The sequence below is a fragment of the Aristolochia californica genome, unplaced genomic scaffold (genome assembly GCF_029961685.1).
Source record: "Aristolochia californica isolate CCGP_79_NKW_82.1479 unplaced genomic scaffold, dmAriCali1.0.hap1 SCAF_14, whole genome shotgun sequence".
Lineage (NCBI taxonomy): Eukaryota > Viridiplantae > Streptophyta > Magnoliopsida > Piperales > Aristolochiaceae > Aristolochia > Aristolochia californica.
The window spans coordinates 10,889,854-10,915,456 of NW_027181815.1; the positions used below are offsets into that span (position 1 = coordinate 10,889,854).

Sequence of the window (25,603 nt, forward strand, 5' to 3'; positions counted from 1 at the left end):
CGATGGTGAGAAACAAAGTTTGAAATAGGATGAGAAGTGGAAGACCTAGTGCAAGTCCGAGGCTCCTTTTGTAGAGCTATAAGCCGAGTATCAAATTAGGGCCAAATACAATAGGGGAAGATAGACTTACCTCAGACGGATTCGTAAAGTCCCCTGGTGTGGTGTTGGCCAAATCTTCAAGGGGTTGCAGTAGAACCACATCAAGTGGCACAGTTGGCTTCAGAGCTAGCTAAACTAATGAAAGACCTCTGGGGGTGTATCTTTTCAAGAATACAAAGACGTGTCCTAAAAAAAGGTGACATCCCTTGATACAATTAACTTCCAAAGACAAGAATTATAATAGACATATAGACTTTTTGGGTATGAGAATAAACCAAAAAGATATACTTAAGTGATTTCGGCTCAAGTTTACCCTTTGGAGATGTGATATGAACAAAGCAAGTGCAACTAAAAACTTTCAAAGGAAGGCAGAAGGAGTCTTCATTTGGAAATAATAAAGAGTCTAGGGATTTGTGGCTAATGACTGAAGAAGGTAGCCTATTAATAAGGTAGGTGTAAGAATGGCATGAGGCCAGTAAAAGTAGGGCACCTTCATAGAGTAGAGTATGCTATGGACTACTTCAAGGAGATGTTGGTTTATTCTTTCAGCTACACCAGTTTGTTGAGGGTTGTAGGCACAAGATGTTTAATGAATAATGCCATTATCGTGACAAAAAGATTGAAATTCACTAGATAGGTACTCTCTGGTATTATCTAATCGAAACACTTACATTTGTTTTTCAAACTTAGTGTACACCATAGAATGAAAGGATTTAAATATGAAAAAAAATGCAGCTTGTTCTTTAAACAGAAATAGCCATATGACTTGGGTAAAGTTATCAACAAATGTGAAAAAAATACTTAACTTGAGATATGTTTAAGACACTTAAGGGTTCCCAACACCTTTAAGTTCAGTTTGAGGAGAATATAATGTCCTTTGGTGTTTGCTCAATTAATAGACTTTACAATTAAAATTTGGTAAAGTTTTTAAGGATGGAAATAAGTGTTGAACTATGAATGGATGAACCCATCTTCTAATACGCTTGGACGTGTGGGCCTTCCTTGGTCATGTGGACTTGATCCCATCTTCCAACACTCCCCCTCAAGTTGGTGGTGAGAGAGCACCATAAATACCCATCTTGCTGTAAATAGTAGATAGGATTTTCCTGTATAGAATGGCAGTCCATCATATCTTCCAACACTCTCCTAATGAAGTATCATTAGCCATGTACTCCTATAATAGGGACACATCTTCTACCATTCGAGGACGTGGTAGAAGTTATAAAGGAAGTCAAGGAAGAAGTGGATGGATTGGTCTATCCAAAACATACAACAAGGAATGCATTCACTGTGGGAGGTTCAACCACACTACAAAAAATTGTTGGAAAATCCATGGCAAGCCAGAATGGTCCATGACTGATCAAGCCTCAGTTAAAGGCAAAAAGGAGGATAAGTCTGCACCATAGTCAGACAAAAAGACCATCACTGATAATGAGTATGAACTATTCCAAAGAATAAAAAATCTGATGGTATATCCTCCAACATCCACCACTATTGCTGCTACCATTACCACTTCAGGTATGCTCTCTGTCACTACCTCCTCTTCATCCTGGATTATTGATTCAGGGGCCACTTAGCATCTCATAGGTAACAAAGGTGTACTACATTCATTTTCTCCATGTCTCTCAGATAAATTTGTTACCAAAGCTAATGGATCCCAAAGTAAAGATCTCGAGAAAGGATCCACCTTTGTTACACCATCACTTCTGTTTAAAGATATCCTTTTTGGTCCAACTTTTCCCTTGAATCTATCGCCAGTTAGTTAACTTTCTAAACATTTTAATTGCTTCATCACCTTCTCACCTCTTCTTATGTGCTTTAGGATCTAACGACGAAGTGAGTGATTGGTGGAGGCCATGAACAAGGGGTCTCTACTACCTAGACTTGCCTCAAATAAATGCAGCCTCAACCAAGCAAACCGAGGCAAAATTATGGCACAATTGGTAGGGACACCCCTCAGCACTATCTCTTCATCATTTCTTTCCAACATTTAAAAATTTGTTAGTTTTGAACAGTGAAGTGTGTTAACTTAGCAAACACCAAAGGACCCACATATTCTCTTCGCATTGAACTTAAAGGTAATGCTCATTTTTCCTTGATCCACACAGATGTATGGGGACCCTTGAGTATCTCAAACATTTCAGAGTTAAGTACATTATCACATTTATTGATGATTTTAATCGTGTCACATAAAGAGAGATCTAGTATTTGTCCATTCTTATGTCCTTCCACTTTATGGTGGCCACTCAATTTGGTAAGAAAATAAAATTACTTCGCTCTGATAATGCCAAAGAGTATCTCTCTAGTGACTTTGACTCCTTTTGTCAAGAAAATGCCATTATCCATCAAACGTCTTGTGTCTACACCCCTCAACATAATAGTGTAGCGGAACGAAAGAACTGCCAGCTCGTAGAGGTAGACCATGACTTACTATACTCCATGAAAGTACCATACTTCTATTGGACGCATACCATACTTACTGCGTGTTTTCTCATTAATAGGCTATCCTCATCTATCTTCGGTCATAAATCCATATAATCGTATTATTTCCAAATGATGAACCTTTTTTTATTCCTTTGAAAGTTTTCGAGTTTACACGTTTTGTTCATGTTACATCACCTCAGAGAAGTAAACTTAATCCAAACTCTATCAAGTGTATCTTGTGGGATACTCTCACACACAGAATGGTTGTGTTTGTTATAATCCTACTCTCTGAAGGTTACTTGTTATTAAATTTAGGATTCCATGATTAGAACCTCGAGCAAAGTAAGAGAGGGGGAGGAGAAGAAAAGAAGAAGAGAAAAGAAGAGAGAATCGTTAGGCTAAGAGAGAGCTTGGACGAATTAAGAGAAGGAAAGAGAGTTTGAATGCTCTACCCCAAACAAAGAACCTTTATTTATAGTTTTTTGGAGGATGTTACGATGTCCATAATGCCCTTAGGGTTACAAGCTTTACATAAGAAAAGACATAAGTAGACATGTTCCTCCTTGACTAATTACATCCTTGTGCCATCTTCATGAGAAGTCTGCTTATTTACCAAGATGCCACCTCTCTTGGACGTGTGGGCTTTCTCCTTGGATGCGTAGGCCTTCCTTGGTCGTGTTGGTTTGAGCTCATCTTCCAACATTCTCCCTCAAGCTAGGGGTGAGAGAACATCATAAACGCTCAGCTTGTTGCAAATAGTGGATAGGATCTTCCTGTATAAAATGGCAGTCCATCATATCTTCCAATACTCCCCCTCAAACTGGTGGTCTCTCTTTGTTCTTTACCAAGAGACCCATCTTGCATAATATTAGAGAGATTAAAATCACTCATAGTCGTAAGACAAAGCTCCATACTCCTGTCAAATGGTCATAGTAAAAAATTCTTTCCATTCAATTTCACAGGCGGAAGAGAAGCTCTATTGTGGGGCAGAGAGTCCACCCACTTTCTCAAGGTAGCTAAAAAAACACCTCTTGGGTGAATAATAGACTTTATTCACATTGGATGTTGGACACACTCCTATCCTCTGTGGGTAGTGGCTCTATAGGCGTTGCTCAGAAGTGTAGTAATACGCTCCTCCATCACAGTAACCCCACATAGGGCTCCAACTCTTAAATGGTAGGAGTAAAATTGCCAAATAAGGGGGTAAAAGGTAATCATCGAAAGATAATATTATGGGGCCACCATGTGTTTTACTAAGAAGTCCTTCTTCAATAATAATGTCTCAATCAGAGACACACAATAGTAGTAGGGAATATGGGCCAATGCCCAAATAAAACTTTCCAAACAATGAAAGTCCTTAATAAGGACACATGAAATAATCCACAGTGAGAGATAATCAAATTATCCACCAAATCATGATCTTGAAAAGATCTTTCGTAAAATCAACCACTTCCAAATATAAATATGGAAACTTCCCTTGTATATGGCACCACTTACCAAAAAAACATTCTTTCCTTGCTTTGATACTCAAGTATATCAAATTAGATTCTTATAGTCTTTCCAAATCACTAACAAAATCTCACAAGATTCGTGGTTGGCCAAAAAGGTTCATAATTCAGAATAAGAATACTTCTCTTTGACAAATAAATCTAAAGCAAGTTTTTGAAAATAAGATAATTTTCTAAAGATTCTTTCCAGTTATTGTTAATTAAAAAACAAAAAATTTCCAAGGATAGATCATAAGATACTTTCCTGATATTGTTGATCAATAACAACAACTCAAAAAATGAAGCAAAAAAATCGGCTTAAATTCGGATCTTCACATGCAACAGGATACCAGCATGAGCTTTGATTCTTCCAATGTGAATATCTCCTTAAATATAGACCAGATTGACATAAATTTTTCTCCTTATGATACTAGACTTAAATACATTTTATAAGAGCACCTTAGGCAGTAGGTTTTCTCTAGTCAAAGGAGGCATTTTTAGACCAATAGAGGGATAAAAAGTGACCATGTTTGACTCAAGAGGGAGATAAAAAATTAAAAAATAATTCCTCTATTAACATGATGACCAAGAAAACTTTAAAAAAAATCCCAATAAGAAAGTTTTGAGATAGAACATAATAATGAAAACTTTCTAAAAATAAACTTCTCAAATAAGGCAATTACTTTTTAACACAACTTGACCAATTTACAAAGAAAATATTCAAGAGATAATTCTAGAATAAGGGAGATTTAGGACACTTATTTGGAATCTAGAATTAGGAAACAAAACTTTCTAAATAAAAAACTTTAGACTTTGCAAAAAAAAAAAAAAACTATACTCATAATGGGAAAAACTTATCTTAAGAAAATTAATTTAATGTGAGATCAAACAAAAAAAAAATTAAGGAAGGAAATATACTCAAGTTGGTAAAATATTGACTAGATTTTGAAAACAAATAGGACGTTGAACTAACATTAGCAACTCAAAAAGTGAAGCAAAAAATTTGGTTCAAATTCGGATCTTCGCATGCAATAAGATACCAGTTTGACCTTTAATTCTTCCAATATGGATATCTCTCTCTAGAAAGATTTGATTGAGAAATAGTTTATTAGGATAAAAAGTAGTCTCACATAGATTCTTTTGATATATAATTCTCATTATAAATCCTCGATAATGTTAGTACAAATTGTTCAAAAATTTGAGGTTTTCTACTGCTACACGAAACTTTTCTGTTGCTTGACCTTTGCTACTTGAGATGTTAATTTATTTTTCTAAAAAAAAATTATTTTAACGATTCCTTTTGAGTTGTAAACTAGACTCAAAGATCTTTCCAATGGTTTATAATTTTCTATAGGAAACATAAGGTATGAGAGTAAAACATCTAATGAAAAACAAGAATTAGGAAAGAAATAAAGGAAAAATGAGAAACTCCTCTCTTTTTTTTTCTTCTTCTTCCCTTTCTTCTCCATCTTCTACTCCATCCTCTACTCCTTTCCATCTCAGGTCTTTGCCCGCTCTAATACCATGTTGATTTCTAGGGACAAGACATAAACACAAGAGATCTCAAGGGAAGGAGAGAAGAGAGGAATTCTAGTTATTGGGAGAGATGAGAGAAGAAAGAGGAAAAGAGAGAGTGGTATATGGACGAATTTGAGACAAAAGGCTTCAATGCTCTACCCCATGTCTTTAGGTTTTATTTATAGTTGATGAAGGAAGTTGACAATGACTACATTGCCCTTAGGGCAACAAACTCTCAAAAGAAAAAAAGACATAAGTAGACATACATCATCTTCTCTAATTACACCCTTATGTCATCCTTATGAGAAGAACACTAATTTACACCCTTTGCCATCTCATTGACGTGGGAAAGATATTTACCTTAATGCCCCTTTGAGATGTCTTCCAACACTCCCCCTTAAGATGGGGCAAAGAAAATTTCGTAGATACCCATCTTATTGCATATTGTAGTATATATCTTGGACGTATCCTGCTTTGTGAGTATAACTGTTGCTTGTCTTTGAGGTGAAACATATTTGAGAAATATAATGCTAGTTTGAAATTTTTCTCGTATGAAATGGCAATCTACCTCAATGTGTTTTGTTCTCTCATGGAAGACTGGATTTGGAGTAATGTGGATGGCTACCTAGTTATCATAATAGAGTTCCATAGGAGTCTTTTTGTGGAGCCCTAATTCAGTGAGGAGAGATTTGATCCATAGAAGCTCACTCACTACATGGGTCATAGCCCTGTATTCTGCTTTAACACTGGATCTAACAACCACATTTTGCTTTTTACTCCTCCATGTAACCAAGTTCCCTCCAACTAAGGTGCAGTACCAAGAAGTGGACTTCCTGTCATCTGGTGATCCAACCCAATCTTCGTCTGCAAATCCTTCGATGGTGAGGTGATCGTGACATTTATTTAGTGTTAGAATATATGATGTAATTAATTTATGTTTTTTTTTGTCTCTTCTTCACTCTTACTATGGTGAATGACATAATTATAATATTGTACTTTTATCAGTTATAAATAGAGCTTAAAGGGGAAGGTTTGGACTAAGTCTAGTACCCCATTCTTCCTCCTCTTTTCTGCCTAACGTGTGTTCTTCTTATTTCTCCATGATGTAATCCATGGAGTCATAAAAATCAACATGGTATTAGATCATTTATTTTCAGGACTCATAGCTATGGTTTTTTAGAATGCCAAACTTGTTTTTTTGCTTGGAGGATGATCCGACTTGTTGATGGTATCTTTTTTTTTTTTTAACATTGCAAATAATCTAATTGAATAGGAGGGCCCACATTGCTGGTTTTTTGGTTGGGAAGATTGTTTCTCGAGCTGGTAATTTTATTATCTATGAGTCTAGGTCTCTTGACTCAGCCCTAACTCAACTTAGACCAGCGCCTTTCCTGTTAATCGTAGGTCCGCAACTCCGGTAAAGTCAAATGTAAATCTACTATCTTAGAACATGTTAACATTTGAGTACTGTAATTCCACTATCGGCTTCAACTCAGCCGTTAAGGAACTTCTACTATGCGATTTCCTCATCTTCCTAATCTTCGTAGGAGCAAGAGGATTTGACAAGAAAGTGGACGGGAGAAAATTCCTTTTCCATGCACGATTGATTTCCACATGGACCCGTTTGTCTCTAATCAGAGTTTTTTGTTTCTTCTATTTGTCGTCTGTCGTTTGCCTCTAATCAGAGCTTGCTATCCTCTGCTCATTGCCATTGTTGTCGTTGCTCGGACTCAATGTCGGCGTCATTCACTGCTACTGCATTTCCATCCGGAGCCTTCGGATATCCCAAGTGGAAGTTTCGTCGTCACTCGACATTGTTTAAGATATTCTTATCTACTGAAGGTTGCTATCATCTTGGATGGCAGTTGTATACGACATTACGTCCAGGATTATCTTGGATATCTTAAACCAGAAAGATTATATCTATTCCCTTCCTCATCCAACAAAAAATTTGATATCATAAACCAGTGCTGCTTGTGGATATCTTAAACCAGAAAGTGACCTCACTGATTGCTTGATTTTTGTCATCTTGCTGCTTGATACAGAATCCTATAGCCTCGTTGGCATCTTCCTTATTTCTGGAAGTTTTGCTCTGCTCAGATTCATCCTGCTGGCTTCTTGAAAGATTGCCTTCTGAACCGAATATTTACAGCTATACCTTGCCAACCAGATTGGTTTTTCCATTTTTGTTTTTGGCGTAAGAAATCAGTTTGGTATCATTCCGAAAACAGGCTGGCATCTAGTATTTCATTCAGAAAATAGATTGCAATTATCATTTCTTAGCTGGACTCTGGTCATCTTGAGATTTCATTACTCCCAGTATTTCTCTCTCCTTCGTTGACGCTAATTTATTTCTGGAAGTGCTCAAGCTGCTGCTGCGTTGTCCGATTTCTATCCCGATTCTCGTTGCTGGTTTCGGAAATTCCTCTTGCTCTCCTTCGCTGGGTTTTTTTAGCTCGTTGACCATTGCTCTGCTGCAGAAATAGGAGGGAAGCCAAGAGAGAGTTATTTGTTGTATTTAATATGTGGGGTTCGAACCAGCAAACTAGCGACTTGAGAGCCATACTGTTTTCTATTCCGCTCGAGTTAACTCGAGTTAACTTGGATTGAGTCAACTAGAAATCGAGTCAGCCTAACTTGGTCCACTTGCTCCCTGCCTCTGATATACTGGTCCAGGTCCCGAGTTCTATACTGATTTCTCCCGCGACTTGGCTATATTGGTTTGACACCGACTCGGTGTAACTCGGGCTCACTCACTCTTGACTCAGATCCTTGACTTTGGTTTGATTATTATTACCTTGGGTTATCGTCAGTTTATTACTTAGTGCACTACTCCCTTATTCAATGATGGACTCACTACAGATTATTTCATGTGTCCTTATTACTCTTAAGGACTTTCATTATTTGGTATGTGTTATTTGGGCATTGGCCCATTTCCGATGCTGCTATTACATCTCTTTGATTGAAATATTATTATTGAAGAAGAACTCCTCGGTTGCTTACCTTTTCATTATTTGCTGATTGTTGTCGCATTAGTTCATCTGATAAAAAATTTGAAGTACTTAGAAAAATAAAAGTACATGGTGACTGGTACCCTTGGGTTTTTTATCGTCATCTTGTAAATGATAGGTATTACCCACTTTAGTGATTATAATCACTATATTTAATCAAAATAATTTGAGGTTGGTTTCGACTTATGTTTTATCACCCACTTCTACCTTTTGAGAGTTTGTGCCCAAGTTTGTACTTATCCTGGGACACCATGATGGAGGAGTTTATTACTACATTAATGTTATTTATTTCAAACTGGGATCAATGTCATTACCTCCCAGTTTTAGGGGGAGTGTTGGAAGATATGATATAATTAGGGTGGCATTGATGTAATTATTTTATGTTTCTTGTCTCTTCTTCACTCTTACTAGGGGGAAGGGCATATTTATGATATTGTATTTTTATCAGTTATAAATAGAGATTAAATGGGAGGGTTTTGACTAAGTTTAGAACCCTATTCTTCCTCCTCTTTTCTCCCCAACGTGTGTTCTTCTTCTTTCTCCATGATGTAATCCATGGAGTCCTAAAAATCAACATATAGAAGTTCCTTATCGGGAGTTCCTTGTAAATATCGAAGGATTCTTTCTAGTGCTTGCTAGTGAATAGCTTGTAGTTTATGCATGTACTACTATTCATACTTACGGCATATGCTAAATCTAGTCTGGTTACTATGAGATAAATAAGTTTCCCAACAAGCCTCTGATATTTTCCTACATCCATATTTTCATCGGAGCTTGCACACAACTTGGTGTTAGCATCCATAGGAGTGTATGTCGGTCGACATCTCATCATCCCTGTATTTTTTAGCAGATCAAGAACATATTTCCTCTGAGATAAGATAATCCAATATTTTGACTGGAAGACCTCAATACCCAAAAATTATTTCAAAAGTCCAACGACTTTTGTTTTGAATTCCTTGCATATATTTACTATGACTTCTTGTATTTTTTTCGCATCACTGATAGTTACAACAATATCATCTAAAATAAACTTCTAGTAATACACTTCCCTTCAATGCATTCTTCACAAATACAGAATGATCAGCGGAGCATCTATGGAACCCAAAACGTGACATAACTTGCAAAAATTGTCAAACTAAGCCCCGAGGATATTGTTTTAAGCCATATAATGATTTCTTCAATCTGCATACCAACTCCTCTTTAACCACAAAACCAGGTCATTGATGCATATAGATCTCCTCAGTATTACCATTTAAAAAAGTATTTTTCATATCGAATTGGTATACCGGCCAAGAAGAATTTGCATCAAATGAATAAGATTCGTATCAAATTTAACTTGGCCCATGTGCTCACACAACCAAATTCCCTACGAAGTTAAGAGCGCAACCGAACATTGATGATTTGATGTGCGTTGGCATATCATCAGGCCCTTCCAATGTGTGCCTCCATGGTGCAGATCACCCCTCAGGAACTATCATGTTTAGAAAGGTCTCAATGTCAGCTTGAACATCTGACTCATAGTTCTCATTTATAGTTAGGGAAGCACCGGTATGCAATAAAATAAGTGTGCAATGCCACGTTGGAATCCAGATAGATCTTGCTCAATTTCCCTCAACACCTTGGAGGTAATGAGATGAACCACGCCTCCGCATGGGAATCACAACAATTTTTTGAGCCCATTTAGTAGCCACATCTTCTCCTGAAAGGGAATCAATTCAACCTTGTTTATTCCCCCCCACCCACCCCCCCCAAAGCATCTTCACCTCCAGAAATCTATCATGAAGAGGTCGTTGCCCTTATCTTCTATTGGCTCCTCTTTGTCATTACCAACCTTGTCGCCTGCATTTAACATCTTAACCAGAGGATCGAGAAGGTTAAAAACAGGAATTGGGACAGAGACTAAAAGAAAAAAAAAAAGAAACTCTTCTTTTTTTATTTTCCTTTTTCTTCCTCTTCCTTCCTTTCTTCCCCATCTTCTTCTTTTTTTCATCTCATATTTTTGCCCGTTCTGATACCATGTTGATTTCTAGGGACCAGGCATAAACACAAGAGATCTCAAGGGAAAGAGAGAAAAGAGGAATTCTAGCTCTTAGGAGAGAGGAGAGAATAAACTAAGGGAAAGAAGGAAGAGGAAAAGAGAGAAAAGTGTATGGACAAATTTGAGCCAAGAGGGAGATACTTGAATATTTTACCCGATGCCTTGAAGGTATATTTATAGTTAAAGGTGTTTACAATCTGTCAAGGCACCCTGCCACCCAACATTGTGAAAAATCAATGTAAAAAGTGTCAAAGCCCAGAACCTTGTAGACACAGGGGCAAAATGGCTTTCTCAATCTTGTCTCATCAAGGGGGAAATGGCACTCCAATCAGTACTCAATGGCCTTAGCATATCTTTTAAAGACTATCGAACTAGGATCAAACGATCTGGATTTTCTTCTTTATAGAGACCTCGAATAAGCTCGCTGGACAAATTCATTAACAATAGCATCTTATATAAGGGAGGTGACCTGACAGTATTGATGATAGAAAGAGCAAAGGGTATAAAAAAATATTATGCTGCGATGGCGATGGCCATTTTCTTAGATCAACCAAATTAAGATTTAAGAAAGTGAAGAGAGCGAGACTTCATCAGAGCTAAAGAGGGTGAATAACAACTGTTTGATCGATATCCTTAATTTGAGAGAGCAGCGAAGAAACTGCCAAAGGAGGACCTTACCCATACTTCACTTCTTGTATTCAGTAAACTATAAATAGAATAAGGTGCGGCTGAAGTAAGACCCTTGGAAAATAAGGGATAAAATTCTTGCTTTTGCACAGCACCCCTTCTATCTTCCTTCTTTGCTTTTGTTCTCTTCCTTCTCTTTCAACCCGCCGATTATGCCAAAGTTAATTAGTTAAATTCATATGATGTCAGAGCGGGTGTAATCCAATCTAAAGTTTCGAATCAACGAGTCAGAGTTAAGAAGGATAGAGAAGCATTGAACTTGAACAAAGGAAGGAAGTCTCTTCTCGGTTTTTCTTTTTGCAGCAGTAGCTACACCAAATCCGCATAGGATCTATGGTCCAAATCGAGTTACTATCTTGCTGAAAGTGAGTCTCTACAACAACTGAAGGCTCTCGTTGTGGAGAACAGTTTTCTGATATCTACGAAATTAAAAACTGCAGTCGTGAAAGAAACAGAAAGTACAATGATTGATATGGGTTTGCAAATCTGTTAAACTTGATAAAGAATCATTTTTCTCTCAAGCAAGTTCTTTGGGGGATTGTTTTCTGCTTCAGAGATCGACGAAGGGAAGTCGTTGTAGAGAAGAGGGAGTTTGCATGGTGGACATACCTCGTTAGAGATAAACTCTGCAATATGAGTTATTTGATCATCTCCTACAAGTAGGTTCCCAGTTCAAGACAATCTGCGTTTAGTATCTTTAAACGAGTTGGATATATTTCTGGTGGGTACAAGTTTGATAAGAGATCAGACTGTTAGAAGTTTCTTTATAACCTATATCTGTTAAGTCTTTGAGGGGCATATATGAATATGGAATTTTGCGTGCAATCTGCTGATTGTCAAGGTTAGAAGTGCTCATGCACAAAAAAAAAAATGCCCCTGTGAAAGAACAAATTGGTAAAATCACCACTACTATACTCAAAAGGGGATAATTACATTCCAGAGTGGCTGAGATATATATTGGAGAAAGGAACAAAGAACAATTCATCTATGACAAACCGCCTGGTGATAAATCTTCGGAAAGTCCTGTCATGGTTGTTAAGTAGCATGGGGCCTCATGTGAATAATCAAGTAATATTTTGTGACAGCCTGTGAGATTTGGACGTCCTTGAAGAAACAATTTTCTCAAGAAAAATCTTTCCAGAATTTATGAATTATACTCAAAATTTTACACCATGAAGGGAGGAGATAAGCCACTTGAGCAGCAAGTGAAATTTCACCCCATCAAACTAAATGTTGCTCTAGAAATATAACAAGAAGATATCAAAGTTACTAGAAATCAACACGCATTGGGTCCAATTTCTTGCCCAAACTGATAAGCCAGCGTTTAAAGACACTGTAGCCAAGTAGCCAATCTGATGAGAGGAGAACTTGCAGTTCCTAATGCTAAAACTAAAGTTGATAATTTAGCAATGGTTGCTACTGGTGGTAACTCTTTCTCTAGAAATCGAGGAAGTGGAGTTAAATGTAGGGGAAGAGGAATAAGGGTAGAAGTCGTGGGAGATAGAAAGACTACCATGTACTCATTGTGGAAATGATTAAAAGCCTATCAAGTTATGTATAAGAAGATAAACCGAGGAGGGACAGCTAAAAGATGGACTTCCAAAATAGAGAAACAAAAAATCAAAATAGTTAAAATTACAAGATTTCAAACTAAAATCATATCCTTCAAAAATCAACAACAGGTTCAGAGGTCGAGAGACGCATGGCCTCTATCATACCTACTTTTTGCCTTGCACATCGGGCCCTGCTGCTTGACTTGCATTTCTTCCACCAGGACTGACACCTAAAACCGACCGATGTTTAATGATTGTAATCAGTAAAACAGAATCAACTCATAATGTTCTCAAGAATTGAGAATACAACCTTGGTTAGGAAATGTGATTCTTGCTGCGTGGTTAAAAATGCTACTGGAAGTCCCCAGGAGTAAAGACCTCCCCTGCAATTCTTGAGAAAATGCATTCATATTGTTAATGGTCGTATCATTCTCTCCACTGGGCATGGAAGTTTCAGGAGGTGGGCGGGCACTAGTTTTGTGAGAATAAGTTGTGGACCATGATCCCCCAGTTGATCCAGCCAAGGCCATTATTGCATCTGCCTGTTTTTTTTTTTTGTTTTTTTGTTGCAACACGAGAGATTGTTGTTACTACAAGGTCTTCTTTCCACCAAATCTTAACACCGTACACAGAAACAAAATCAAAACAACCAGAGAACACAATACTCAAAAACTTCATGTAAAACTCAAACTAACGGACATGCAGACAGAGGCCTCATGAAAGAGAAACTAAAACACTGTCTTCTGGTCCAACAAAATATGCTGCCTTGGATATGAATTTAGCTGTCTTTCCCTTTACTTCCTCATCGAAATCATGAGGTAAACTGGATGAATTACACCCGATCCTACCAAGATATGGTATCAGATCCAAGTAGTATAGATAAAGATCCAACTCAATTCCAGTGTCTCAAGATTCAACGGAGAATCAATACATCTGACATGAGAGAGGATATTTCTACGAGAATGCACAATCATGCCTGACACCAAAATGGTAACATATCTATTATCGTTTTATGTTATATTAACCTCTTAATTGTGATGTGTTTGTTCCAGTTGGGGCACAATTCCCAGATATCACAATTTAAGAGGCAAGACTAGGGATATTGGCAGCAGCTAAAAGCTGCCCATTAGTGTTTTGGACTGTACATCTCAGATTAGGAGAGAAAAGATGACTGCAAATGAGAACAAGTCAGTCTTTATCGTCTGTTATATAATTAGTCTGAGGTTTTTCACACCTGCGGATAATTGTAGGAAATGCACATTGGGAAATATATTTGAAATTTTTTATGTTATACAATTGTTGGGGGAAGTACTTTAAAAAGGGGAAAAATCACAACGAGGAACTGTATTTCGTCTTATAATTATGTTCATTTTATGTAAACCGCAACCCTCTAATCTACGACTGCCACCAACCTAATCCTAACATTTTCTTCATGCAACTAGGCAGTTTCCATTGGTGGAATCAAGTAAAGATGAGGATGCCATTTACACAATCAATTGCAAATAATTTGAGGGCACTCTTACAAGCTATGGGGCACTCATACAAAGGATTATTTAACCGACCTTTTAAGCCCACATGGTCTTCTCTCACTAAGCGATAGATGTTAAAAGCTAAGGAGACCGGAAATAGACATGTGAAGTGGAGAAAATCTCCCATTGAGAAGTCTTCAGAAAAGTGAATGAGTTATAAGATTGAATAATATGCCTCTTAAGTGGCTAATCATTTTAGGATGAGACCATGCTCAACCCTACAATAAAATCAAAGTAGGTTTGTGCATTGGCCGAGGGCCAATATGTGTTCCCCAAGTTATTTGTACGGTACAGGCTCTATGAGGTAAGAGTCAAGTTGTTTGTGTGTGGACACGACACAGGCTCATCAAATGTAAGCCTAGACGTGAGGGGGAGTGTGAAGTGGAAAATTCCCATATTGAGAAGTATTAAGAAAAGTGAATGAGTTATAAGGTTGAGCAAATAAGCCTCCTAAGTCGCTAGTCATTATGGGATGGAACCAGGCTCAACCCACAAAGACAATGAAGCTCTTCTTTAATTTGTTCTTATTCTTTATTTTTATTTTTCCTTTGTCCTTGTTTTTATTGTGTTCCTTAGTATTTAGCTTCATTGTTTTATCTTATACACCGTCCCTCATTACACAATCTTCTTTTTAAGTTTAGATCCACTTTGTCTTTGTTTCCTTGTTAGAGCAATGAGTAGCATCTTCAACTTGTTGCTGCCATCAACAGCTAACCTTGAATGCATCTCCACCGTCATGGCATCTTCCTTGCAACAATTGATCCATGAAATTGCAAACGTGTCCTTTGCTTTAGTTGTCAACTAGAGAACAAAGGAAGAGATTGCAACCACATCTAAAAGATCGAGCCTTCTCTGGTAATTCTTGTTGGCAACCAACCAACCCAATGACCCCTAAGACTATGCAAAGCCGAAAACCAAGACGGAGATCAGTAACACGACCCAGATTGCAATGTCATGTTCCAAGGAGTCGTCCAAAGATATTGCTTCCCAATAACATGCGCTTCCATTGGGACCCGTGACAAAAGAGGAGTAAACACCGTCCTCTTCTTCTATAGCAACAAAGTATATAAGTCATCATTTTCTTCTTATGCAATGTACTTAAATCAAGGAGCTGAAATTTGTTAGAGCCAACCAATTATATCAAATTACTCTCCTTTGGCATGCTTGGCAACAACATCAAGAATGGTGATAGCACAAAGCAATCCCAAACTTCAGAGATGGAGTTGAGAAATTAAATTACCAAAACTAATTTCAAAGAATATCTATTGCATGTCTAGTAAAAGTGGATGTGAGAATCTCTCCTTGGGCTTCTTCAACTTTTTCCGGTTTCCTCGCTTGAAGCACCATTTCGGACATTGGGACATCCCTCTCCATCTCCTCAAGCATTGCCACTTCATCTTAATATTCCACAACATCCCACGGAGAATCAATCCCAGTGTGTGCAATTTGTGTTTCTCTTTGTTTAATCAACTATCACCCTTTTCTCTCATAGGTATTTTGATTTTCTCAATTTTGTGCTTAAAAACTATTTTTTGATCTAAAGGATTCGTACCCAGATAGGAGAAAGGCTTGTTTTGGTTACCAATCAGCTGCTTGGTGTCTTTATTTGTCTTCTCTTTAATTAATTGCCTTCTAAAGTGCATTGTGTTTGTCTTGTTGTTTCTTTGTCTTTATCTACTATGTCTATATTCTGCTTCTGATTGTCAGCCAATAGTGGTGGCTTTGCTGTAATAATAGCTTGGCCATTGATAGAGCCATGAATTACTGTTGTCTTTTCCCTTGCTAGAAAATCAAAATAGCTTTATGAATGTAGCAACATTCTCATGTGGATTTGTTAATGGTTGCTATTTCTCTCTTGGCTTAATTGCCATTAACGTTTTCTATTTGTCTAATTTTTTTAAATAGTGTTATTTGTCTAAATTTAATGATTGCTATTTCAACTATTAGGAATTATGCATCTCTTAAAATTTTGTGAATCAATCCAGTCGATCCCTCTAGTGTTGGTGTTGCATGTCTATATCATTGTGTCACTTCCACATCATCACCTCTGAAAATTTTAGCTCACCCCCTAGAAATTTGTTTGAGGTCATACTTGGTTCAAGTTGTTTATTAAATTTTAAAGTTCTAAAAATTACAATATCCCCTAAAATTTCAAAAAAAAAAAAAAAAAAAAAAAACTAGTCACTCTCTTTAATCTAGTGATTTGGTGAAAGCACCTTCTTCATAACTTCTTTCAGCTTACAAACTCAATTTGGAAGTAGAGTTGCACCAACGCCTCCTTTTGTCTGAAATTTCTGAATTTAGAGTAGGTTTTGGAAGTATGAATGTTGCATAATCGCCTCTTTCCGTCTGAAAGATAGGTGTCGCTATCTTTGTTTCCTCTAGTATTTCTTCAATTTATTATATGTTTATTTTTCATCGCTTCGAAGCAATGCATATAGACCTACTACATACAAAGTACATGAGTGTGTCCAACATCCAACGCGAGTCAAGTCTCTTTGTTCACCCAAGTGGTATTTTTCCTTACCCACTCTTAAATAGTGAGTAATTTCTTTTTTTCGTGCCCTAAAGCCTAAGTCTTTTTTTCATGATTTGACCTTTTTTCACTAGTGCATGGAATTTTGTTATACGACTAGGAGTAAAAAATTTTCTCCAAATTTATTTTGTGAAATTTGGGTCTCTTTTTTTTTTTTATGCAATGTGTGAATTTTATAAAAAGAGAAAAAGAAAATACAACCTATAGAATAGGGGCACCCTCCACAATAAGGTTTTGGAGGCACAATATGGGTCTCTTGAAAAAGAAAAAGTGATCTCTAACTTGATGGGGAGATGTAGAAGAAGTATAAAAAAGAGGTATTTTATTCCAAATATTGTGGTAAATTTTCATGTGATCAGAATGTCCAAGGCAAAAACAAAAGATGAAAAATTTGCATCTATGAAAAAAAATTTCGGCCAAAGAAAGATTGAAGGCCAAAATGGAAGACCAAGATCGAACACCAAATTATTTTTTTCTTTAGAAGTTGAAGTTAGCAATTCCAACTTGAGGGGGAGTGTTGAAGACCACATATAGGAGTCTTACATGACTCTCATAGAAAAAGTTACAAAGAAGTGGCATTAATATGGTGGAGTCTAACAAGAGTTTCATGGGAAGATGTTTCAAGAATTTTTTAGTTCAGAGGTCATTCAATTGTTACTATTTCTCTTTGGTAATTGTTTACTTTGAGTATAATTAGAAGTTCTATTTTAAGTGTAACTGGGACATGGATAGTTTTAATTATACTCTAATACTATACATTTCCTCTGTTATAAATAAAGGCCCAATGTACTCAATTTACACAACAGTCAATGAATTATTTTTCCCCTTCTTATATTCGAACAAGACAAGACTACATTTTTTTTTTCTTTTCTTTCTATTTATTCACAACAAGATATGTGGAATTTGCAAGCAGATTCTATTCTAAAAGCTTTTGTTAATGCTGATTTCAAATAACCAAGATTGTACAACATTTAATACATTTGATAAAGCATTGCAGCAAAGACATGTTTAGGGAGGGCAATCTTCATCAAGCTGATGACAAAGGAAAACGTTGAAACAGATTGATGACAAAATAAATAATGACAAATTTGAGGCTGAACTTGATGAGAATAACATGGAATATCAATAGAGACTAAATAAAGAACTTGTGACACAATTGCAGGTACCATTAAGCAGGCACAAAACCTCATTTGATATTGGATAATTCTGTTTAGTTTTAGGTCTAACTTTTATTCTATTGAATAATTAAGATTTGAGGTCGTTTATAAGCAACTTTTATTGAATCATTTTGAGGGTGTGAATGATTCAATATAAAAAAACCAGGCTACCGTTAAGCATCATCAATTTATATATGACTGTGTTTATAAGTTGCATCAAAGCCTTAGAATCGCCATTAAGCAACTGTATTTACACATCACATCTGAGAATTCACATTTGAAAAGGTCTAAATGGTGATGCCACAGGCACAGAGTACAAAAGGTTGAGAAATCCATGGGTGAGATGCAAATGAAATAAACACTTCATCCATGAGACCCCCTTAAAGAGAGACACGCTTCTTGTTTGATCGTGCTTTTTGAGTTCATTTCTTTTTTCCTTCTTTAATGGATAAATTTTTGAGTTTCATCAAATAGCTGCTACTTGAAACTACTGTACTTCACTTTTTTTTTTTTTTTTTGTTCAGGAAGAACATAATCTTGTTTCTCTTCTCAGGTTACTCCCATATCCAGCTGAAAAACTTTTTTTCCTCCTATCAAATACAATAAGCTTTTGAATTTTCCTCCCCCTTTTTTATCCTTAAACTTACTTTTTCTCCTAAAAAAATACAATATGCTTTTGTTTCTACCTCACCTTTTTATATCCTACAGTTTTCAACATGATATCAACTTTCTTCTTATTAAAAGAAATAATCTAAAAAAATTTCTTTGTCGACAACTACAGAACAAGGAGGGTAAACACATGGTATTCCCACAAAACCTGGGACAAGGTACCCAAGTAGGTCTAGCCCTCTCTGTTATATAAGCAAAACTTAGAACACCAAGGGAACTTTTGTCTTTTGGAATTTTTCTTTTTTTTTTTTTTCTCTCTATAAAGGAATAAAGATTCTTCCGTTTATCTTATTTTATTTTACTGAATCACTTTGTTTCACTTTTGAATGTCCATGTGTTTGAGACTTATATAAGTTAAACAAATCAGGAGTTATACTTCTCTCCGGAGGACCCATCACTCTGTACCAACTGCATGTCTTTTTGAACCATGATCCTGGATATTGACCTGTCAAAGATCACCTACAGCAACAATAATCTTTGACAGACATAACAGAAAATATAACTTTTTATATGGATTTATCAAATGCTTCTAATATTTTAGCAAGTTGAAGACACGGGAAGGTTAATGAATGATGAAAAATTTCCTATGGAAGCCCACAGTCCACCTTCACAACTAAAATAGGATGCCCAATTTGATCACAAGAATTACAAAGTCTACTTGATATAGTTCTTAGATAAAGAGATTTCCAGAGAACATTAAGCTGACCTTATTAGGATGAACATCGTAAAAAACATGGGCTTGGCCAGCATAAAATATAGTCATCTGCCGACTAGTAGTTGTAAGACTACGGCAACTGACAACAAGAGATAAATGTAAGGCATCATCAACTTTATTGATAAAACAGATATGAAAACAATTTCAAAAAAAAAAAAAAAAACAGATATGAAAAAAATACAACTGCATGAAAGATTTACCGGAGGTTAGCATTATCTGTTTCTGTAGTGTGGGAACTTGCAATAGGTCGACTATTATTGGTTAATAATGCAGTTGGCTGTCTCTCAAAAGCCCCAGCATTGGAGTTAATCACTTTCAGAACGCCAGAACCTTTAATGCCAGTTCTAGAACCTTCATCTGCAGCAGGCTGAGAAATAAGCATCGTACTAGCACTAGCATCCCTATTTCTGCGGGAAGAATTCTTATCAACAGTAGCATTTTGACTAACACGAGGGGGATAGTGCACCATGAACCCAGCACTCATAGGCATAGAACGGTCCCAGTTGGACACAGTTAGATCATGTCTACTTCCAATGGGGGTTTGCAGCAAAAGTGGAGATGCAGATGTTTGTCTGGGTGGTTGCATGCCAATGAACGATTCATCTGCATGTGTTCTCCTTGGCCATTCACTTCCCATCTCATTTTGGAAAATCTGCATCAGCATGTCAGAATTGGGTAAATGTCCTCTGCAAATAGTTGAAACAAGTAAAAAGAATATTAAATATGATCACTGTGACCGATGGTAGACTAGTTTCAAAATGGAAGCTTATCTGCCAAACCTTAGTGAGACGTGAGCTTTCAATAGATTCAGGAGTAATCTGCAGCACCCTTTCTCTAGTGGAACCCATAAAAGCAGAATCAGAGTTGCTCCTCTTTCGTCCAGAAAACCGATTACTTATCTCAGTCCCAGGAAAATCACCCTTTGGACCATGAAACTGAACCCCCTCAAAATTGTTCCCAGTTTGCCTCTCTATAAATATTTAAACAAGGCAACGAATGACAATTTGAAGGAAGATTACAAATTAAAGTCGAACCAAAAAAAGTACATCCCGTCCCAGGATACTTATTTATGTCCGCCCAAGGCAGCAACAAAATCTTCCAAACTCAATGCTAAGAGCTAAATTACTAAAACTTCCGGACTCCAACAATGATGCATATTTGTAAGTGAAAAAAAGGACTTAAATTTAGAAACCTATAGTAGTCCTTAAAAACAAGATAGCATCGATCTAGATTCCATTCTGACAGATTCATACAACATGGAACATATAAAAAGCCGACCCTAACGGAGTTGGCTCAAGGGTTTCATGATGACGATGATACAGAACATAGAACCGAAGAATTTCGTGACATAACAAACCAGATAATCTTTGTCCTATAAATATAATAATAAAAATAAAAAGTTTCATTTACCATAGTATGATCAGAAACACAGATGGTATCATACTAGTACTTTCCGATGCAATCAGCAAACCAAATGAAAAACATCGAAATAAAAACTTGAAATCCAATGTAGGTGATAACAAATCCTACTTACCCAAACACAAAAGAAATTAAAAGAAACGCATAACCTGCAAACTCATAAATCCTCAAACTAGACTCCCCACAAAAGATAGAAAGACTCAAAAAAACACATAACAAGGTAAAAAAAAAAAAAAAAAACAAAGACCCGTAAATAACCGGGATCTATACAGACGAAATCATCTTTTTAAAAAGAATCCATGAAAATCCAACGGGAAAAAAACTCCATCACTGCAATCAAGTACTGATAAAAACCTCCGGAAAGAAAAGAAAAAAGAAAAAGAAAAGAAAAGAGAGAAAGAAAGATGTTGGTGGAAACGACCAATTCGAAAGCTATGAACTGAAAAGAGAACGACAAAAAAAAAAAAAAAAAAAGTGCAGAATGACCAAAACCATTTTGCAGCACCATCGTAATATCTACCGAGAAAAGAGGAACAAGTTTAAACAATAAAATAAAATGAGAAGAAAAACATTGGAAAAAAGAGGACATCCGGATATTCAAACCTGAACCCAGATCAGAGCTGGCAGAAACATGCCCATGACCGCCGGAAGAAGCCCCCACCGACGCAGAGGGCGACGCCTCAGATAGTCGAGTGTCTCCCACTCCGGTCTTGGCTAAAAGAGCATGCGACTCCGTACAGCTCACACCAAAGAAATCATGAAAGATCGGTTTACCTTCATCATTGGCCATCATGAGAACCGCCATGTCTCACAATGAAAATCTCTTCATAATGGGCAAAAAGGGACCAGAGTAAAATACAGACAACAACAGACACTTATACACCAAAATACTAGTTACCAGTATCACCCCAGTCTCTACTCCCTGGCTAGCTAAGAAAAATATGTAGGAAGAAGAAAGCAGCTCAGATTTTAACACGACAAGAGGGAAAGCAGCAGCAGAAACAGAGGAGCCTTTTTCGGAAGCTCACTCGCTTCGAGTCCCAGATTGAGGCCGCCCGGCATTAAAGCAAACGCTCGCTTCGGTTTTCCCCAACTCATCATCCATGGGCTTTGGCCACTTGGCTTCCGCACACGAATGTTTTTATTCATTAAACTTTAGTGGGACTAATGATTGTTTAGTTAATAATGACTGACACGTGATGAGGAGTCTCGGCACGTGAATATAGAAGGAAGAGCGAGCGCGGAGATTCTGAGGTTTGTGAGTGGGCGGATTTTTCGCATTTATTCTCGAGTGGAAATGTTGACTTTCTGCCGTCTTTTCTCTCCGAGTCGACATTCCACTCCATGACTCCTAAGCACGCCCCGCCTTCATTTTGGCAACACTTTTCAACAGAATACCCCTGCTTTTCCCCTTTTTTACTTCATTTGCCATTGGTGTCTCACGGGGTCTACTGTCCACGCTACGATACCTTCCTCCTCGGAGCTTCTCCAAGTGATTTTCTTTTGACCTTCTAAGTTTTTTTTCCCTCATTCATTCTCTTATCATTGGTTGTTTTTATTTCTCTTTCTCTACTCATATGCTTTATCTTCATTCTCTCAAATTTCTTCCCCTAGGATTGTCATTTGTTGGCCTAGATGACTTTTCAAGAAGTGGGGTGAATTAAGAATTACAATTTTTAAAGTTTAAAGGCATGGAATAAAAAATCATGCAAAGTAAAGCATAGCAATTCACACATCACAAGAATTGACACAAAATGTTTTATTATCGATGTTCCCTTATTGGTATTCACCGCCCAAGAACTCGTGTTTGGAAAATTTCACTAATCAAGTTCTATTAACTGGAATTTACATAAAAAATATTTCGGCTCTCTTTTTAGCCATGTGTATGCTCAAGTACACAATTTACAAATCAATCACCCCAAGAAATTGGCTAAATTCTAGCTCTAACAAGGCCCTTTTTTTATCTAAATTTAATCAGGTTCTAGATGAACTTATCTTAAATGAAAAATACAAAAGACAGATAAAAACTTACACCTTTATCAATTGAAGAGAAACCTTCTCCTTTGAGCGATCCAAGCCTCCAACCTTTTGTAGTACAATGAAAAAGGTTGGAGCTTGTCTAAGATGCATGCAATGGACATGGTACGAGAAAAGAGAAAGGAATTTTTCCAGAGTTTTAGCTCACTTTTCCTCAAAAAATGCACTTCAGAAAGATTTTCAAGGAATTGATGGTAAATACTTGTTGATATACCAATAAATTCTTATTAACTTCTCAATGAGAGGTTTGTGGGGGTATTTATCAGTTTTCCAAGCCAAACAAACCCTTTTTTGCCCGTTTGCAAAAAGTGGAGTTTATAATTGATCAATCAATGTAAAGAGGTTGATCGATCAATTGTGTGTAACGACTAATTTTTTGTCAGAATGTGACTTATTGATCGATGGTATAATTGATCAATATCTTCTTGTTGGGTTTGATATTTTAAATTGATTGATCAATGTACATGGTATGATCGGTCAATCAGAATTCCCTCTGGCAATGCAGTACGAGTATGATCGATTAATGACCTTATTGTGATCAATCGTGCTTTATGTCTTTGAGTGGCAAAGTTTTGTATGATTGATCAATCTCAGAGGTTAATTGATCAATCAAAAAGAATTTGTTTTGCCTGAACAATATTGATCAATTAGTCCAAATGGGTCAATCGATCATGCTTTATAGCACATATTACAAGGTGGGACCCATCATGATCACACGAGCTAGTGGGACCCACCATGATCACGTGAGGTGGCATGTTGAGTCATCACACGAGCTAGCATCCTTATCACTTGAGTTGGAAGATTTGTCGATTTTTCTTGATTAATGTAATTGATTTATCTTCCCATGATTTATGTAGATTTGGATAATCATGATTGATGTAATTAGAGATATTAGGGATCCTATCTTATCTTTAAATATGTAATGAAAATAGTAAAAATAGGGGTCTTGGTTGAAGGGTTCAATCAAACTCTCCACTTCTCAACTCATGAAGAATCTCTCTCTAGCATAATTTTTTTTTCTCTCTTTTCTCTTCTCTCCTCTCTCTCTCTCTCTCTCTCTCTCTCTCTCTCTCTTTTCTCTTTTTCTTCTCCCTCTCTCATCTTGTTCGACTGACTGGGCGTGTCCCGACCACTATTGCACTCCACTCCGTAGCCACCCCTCACAGTCCCCCTTCACGGCAGCGATTTCCGTCGGCTTCATCGTTTCATTTCACTTTTTTCGATCAACGATGACGGTGGCGAAAGAGAAAGAACCGCAAAAAAAGAGAAATGAATGCCGAGAAGGGATATCTCTTCTCTCTCTCTCTCTCTCTCTCTCTCTCTCTCTCTCTCTCTCTCTCATTTCTCTTTTTCTTCTCCCTCTCTCATCTTGTTCGACTGACTGGGCGTGTCCCGACCACTATTGCACTCCACTCCGTAGCCACCCCTCACAGTCCCCCTTCACGGCAGTAGCTTCTGTCGGCTTCATCGTTTCATTTCACTTTTTTCGATCAACGATGCCGGTGGCGAAAGAGAAAGAACCGCAAAATAAGAGAAATGAATGCCGAGAAGGGATATCTCTTCTCTCTTCTCTCTCTCTCTCTCTCTTCTCTCTCTCTCTCTCTTTTCTCTTTTTCCTCTCCCTCTCTCATCTTGTTCGAGGTTTCAATCATGGGGTCCTAAATTCAACATCACAAATTGGTCATGTTCTGCATGATCAATCAATCAACCTAGGTTGATAGATCACACTTTATATTTTTGGCATATGCAATTCTGATTGATCAATCATTGACATATGTTGTTTGATAATTCCGGTGTCAATTCATCTTATAGGCTTTTAAAGCATGAAAATCAATGATCCTAAGTGATTTTAACATGTAAGTATTTGTGAAAACATGTTTGAATACAAAATGTCCTAAGTTCCAAATTGGCATTGTACCTCAAGTTTTGGAAGGAGTGGATTGTTACAGTCCCGAGTCATGGATCGAGTAACACGGCGTGGGATTTGTGAATCCAGCACTGGTACTGAGTTGCTGGACTCAATAAGGAGGGTTAAAGATCCCTTCTTTGGGTAATCTTCCACCAGTGATCAGTCTCCCTTTTTATGAACTCATTCTAGTGCTAAAGTTATAGCTAGAATGGAATTAATTCAGGTGGAGAGATAATGGAGGAATACCTGTTCTTGCTCACATAAATCAGGGTTTCAACCCTGATTTGATGCAGCTCGTTTGAAGGCCTAGCTTAGGGGGCAGCCTTGGCTCACGTTGATGGTTGTCCTTGTTCTGTTTCCGTGATGAATTCCTAGTAAGAAGAGTTGTTCTAATCCTTCATGTGAAAGAACTAGAAATCTTCTTTTTTTGCTACTCGTCAAGAGGGAATTGAACCCTACTTGTTGTTGTCGTTGATGATGAGGGAAGACCCTCTCTTTGGGCTCGGAAAAGGGGCAGGAAGCTCCTCTTCTTAGTATGGATGATGAAGGATGAATTTGGGTGAAGATGGATGGCAATGGAGGGTGAAGGATAGGTTGGATTTTTGGAGTAAACCCTAAACTCGAGATCAAGAGGTGATCTCAACCTGTTTAGACTAGGTTATTCTAAAATATCAAAGCTTCCCTATTTCATTCATTCCTTTCCCTTAAATAGGTCACGTCATGGAGTTTTAGGATTAGGGTTACAATAATTTCCCATAATGCCCTTACATATAAAGTAATTAGAAATAACTCCTACTTAAAACAATATAAGAAAT

The 25,603-nt window shown here is 37.1% G+C and overlaps 1 protein-coding gene across 1 annotated transcript; it reads right to left on the reverse strand.

The window, feature by feature from the left end:
• Positions 1–12,842: 12,842 nt before the first annotated feature.
• LOC137950041 (protein TIFY 8-like) lies at positions 12,843–21,920 on the reverse strand. Its single transcript, XM_068796390.1, has 6 exons — positions 21,446–21,920; positions 20,203–20,393; positions 19,624–20,075; positions 19,415–19,502; positions 13,128–13,359; positions 12,843–13,047 (listed from the first exon to the last, which is right to left on the reverse strand). Exons 1-6 carry the CDS (start codon positions 21,645–21,647, stop codon positions 12,983–12,985), a joined length of 1,230 nt encoding a protein of 409 aa, XP_068652491.1. The 5' UTR covers positions 21,648–21,920; the 3' UTR covers positions 12,843–12,982.
• Positions 21,921–25,603: the final 3,683 nt, after the last annotated feature.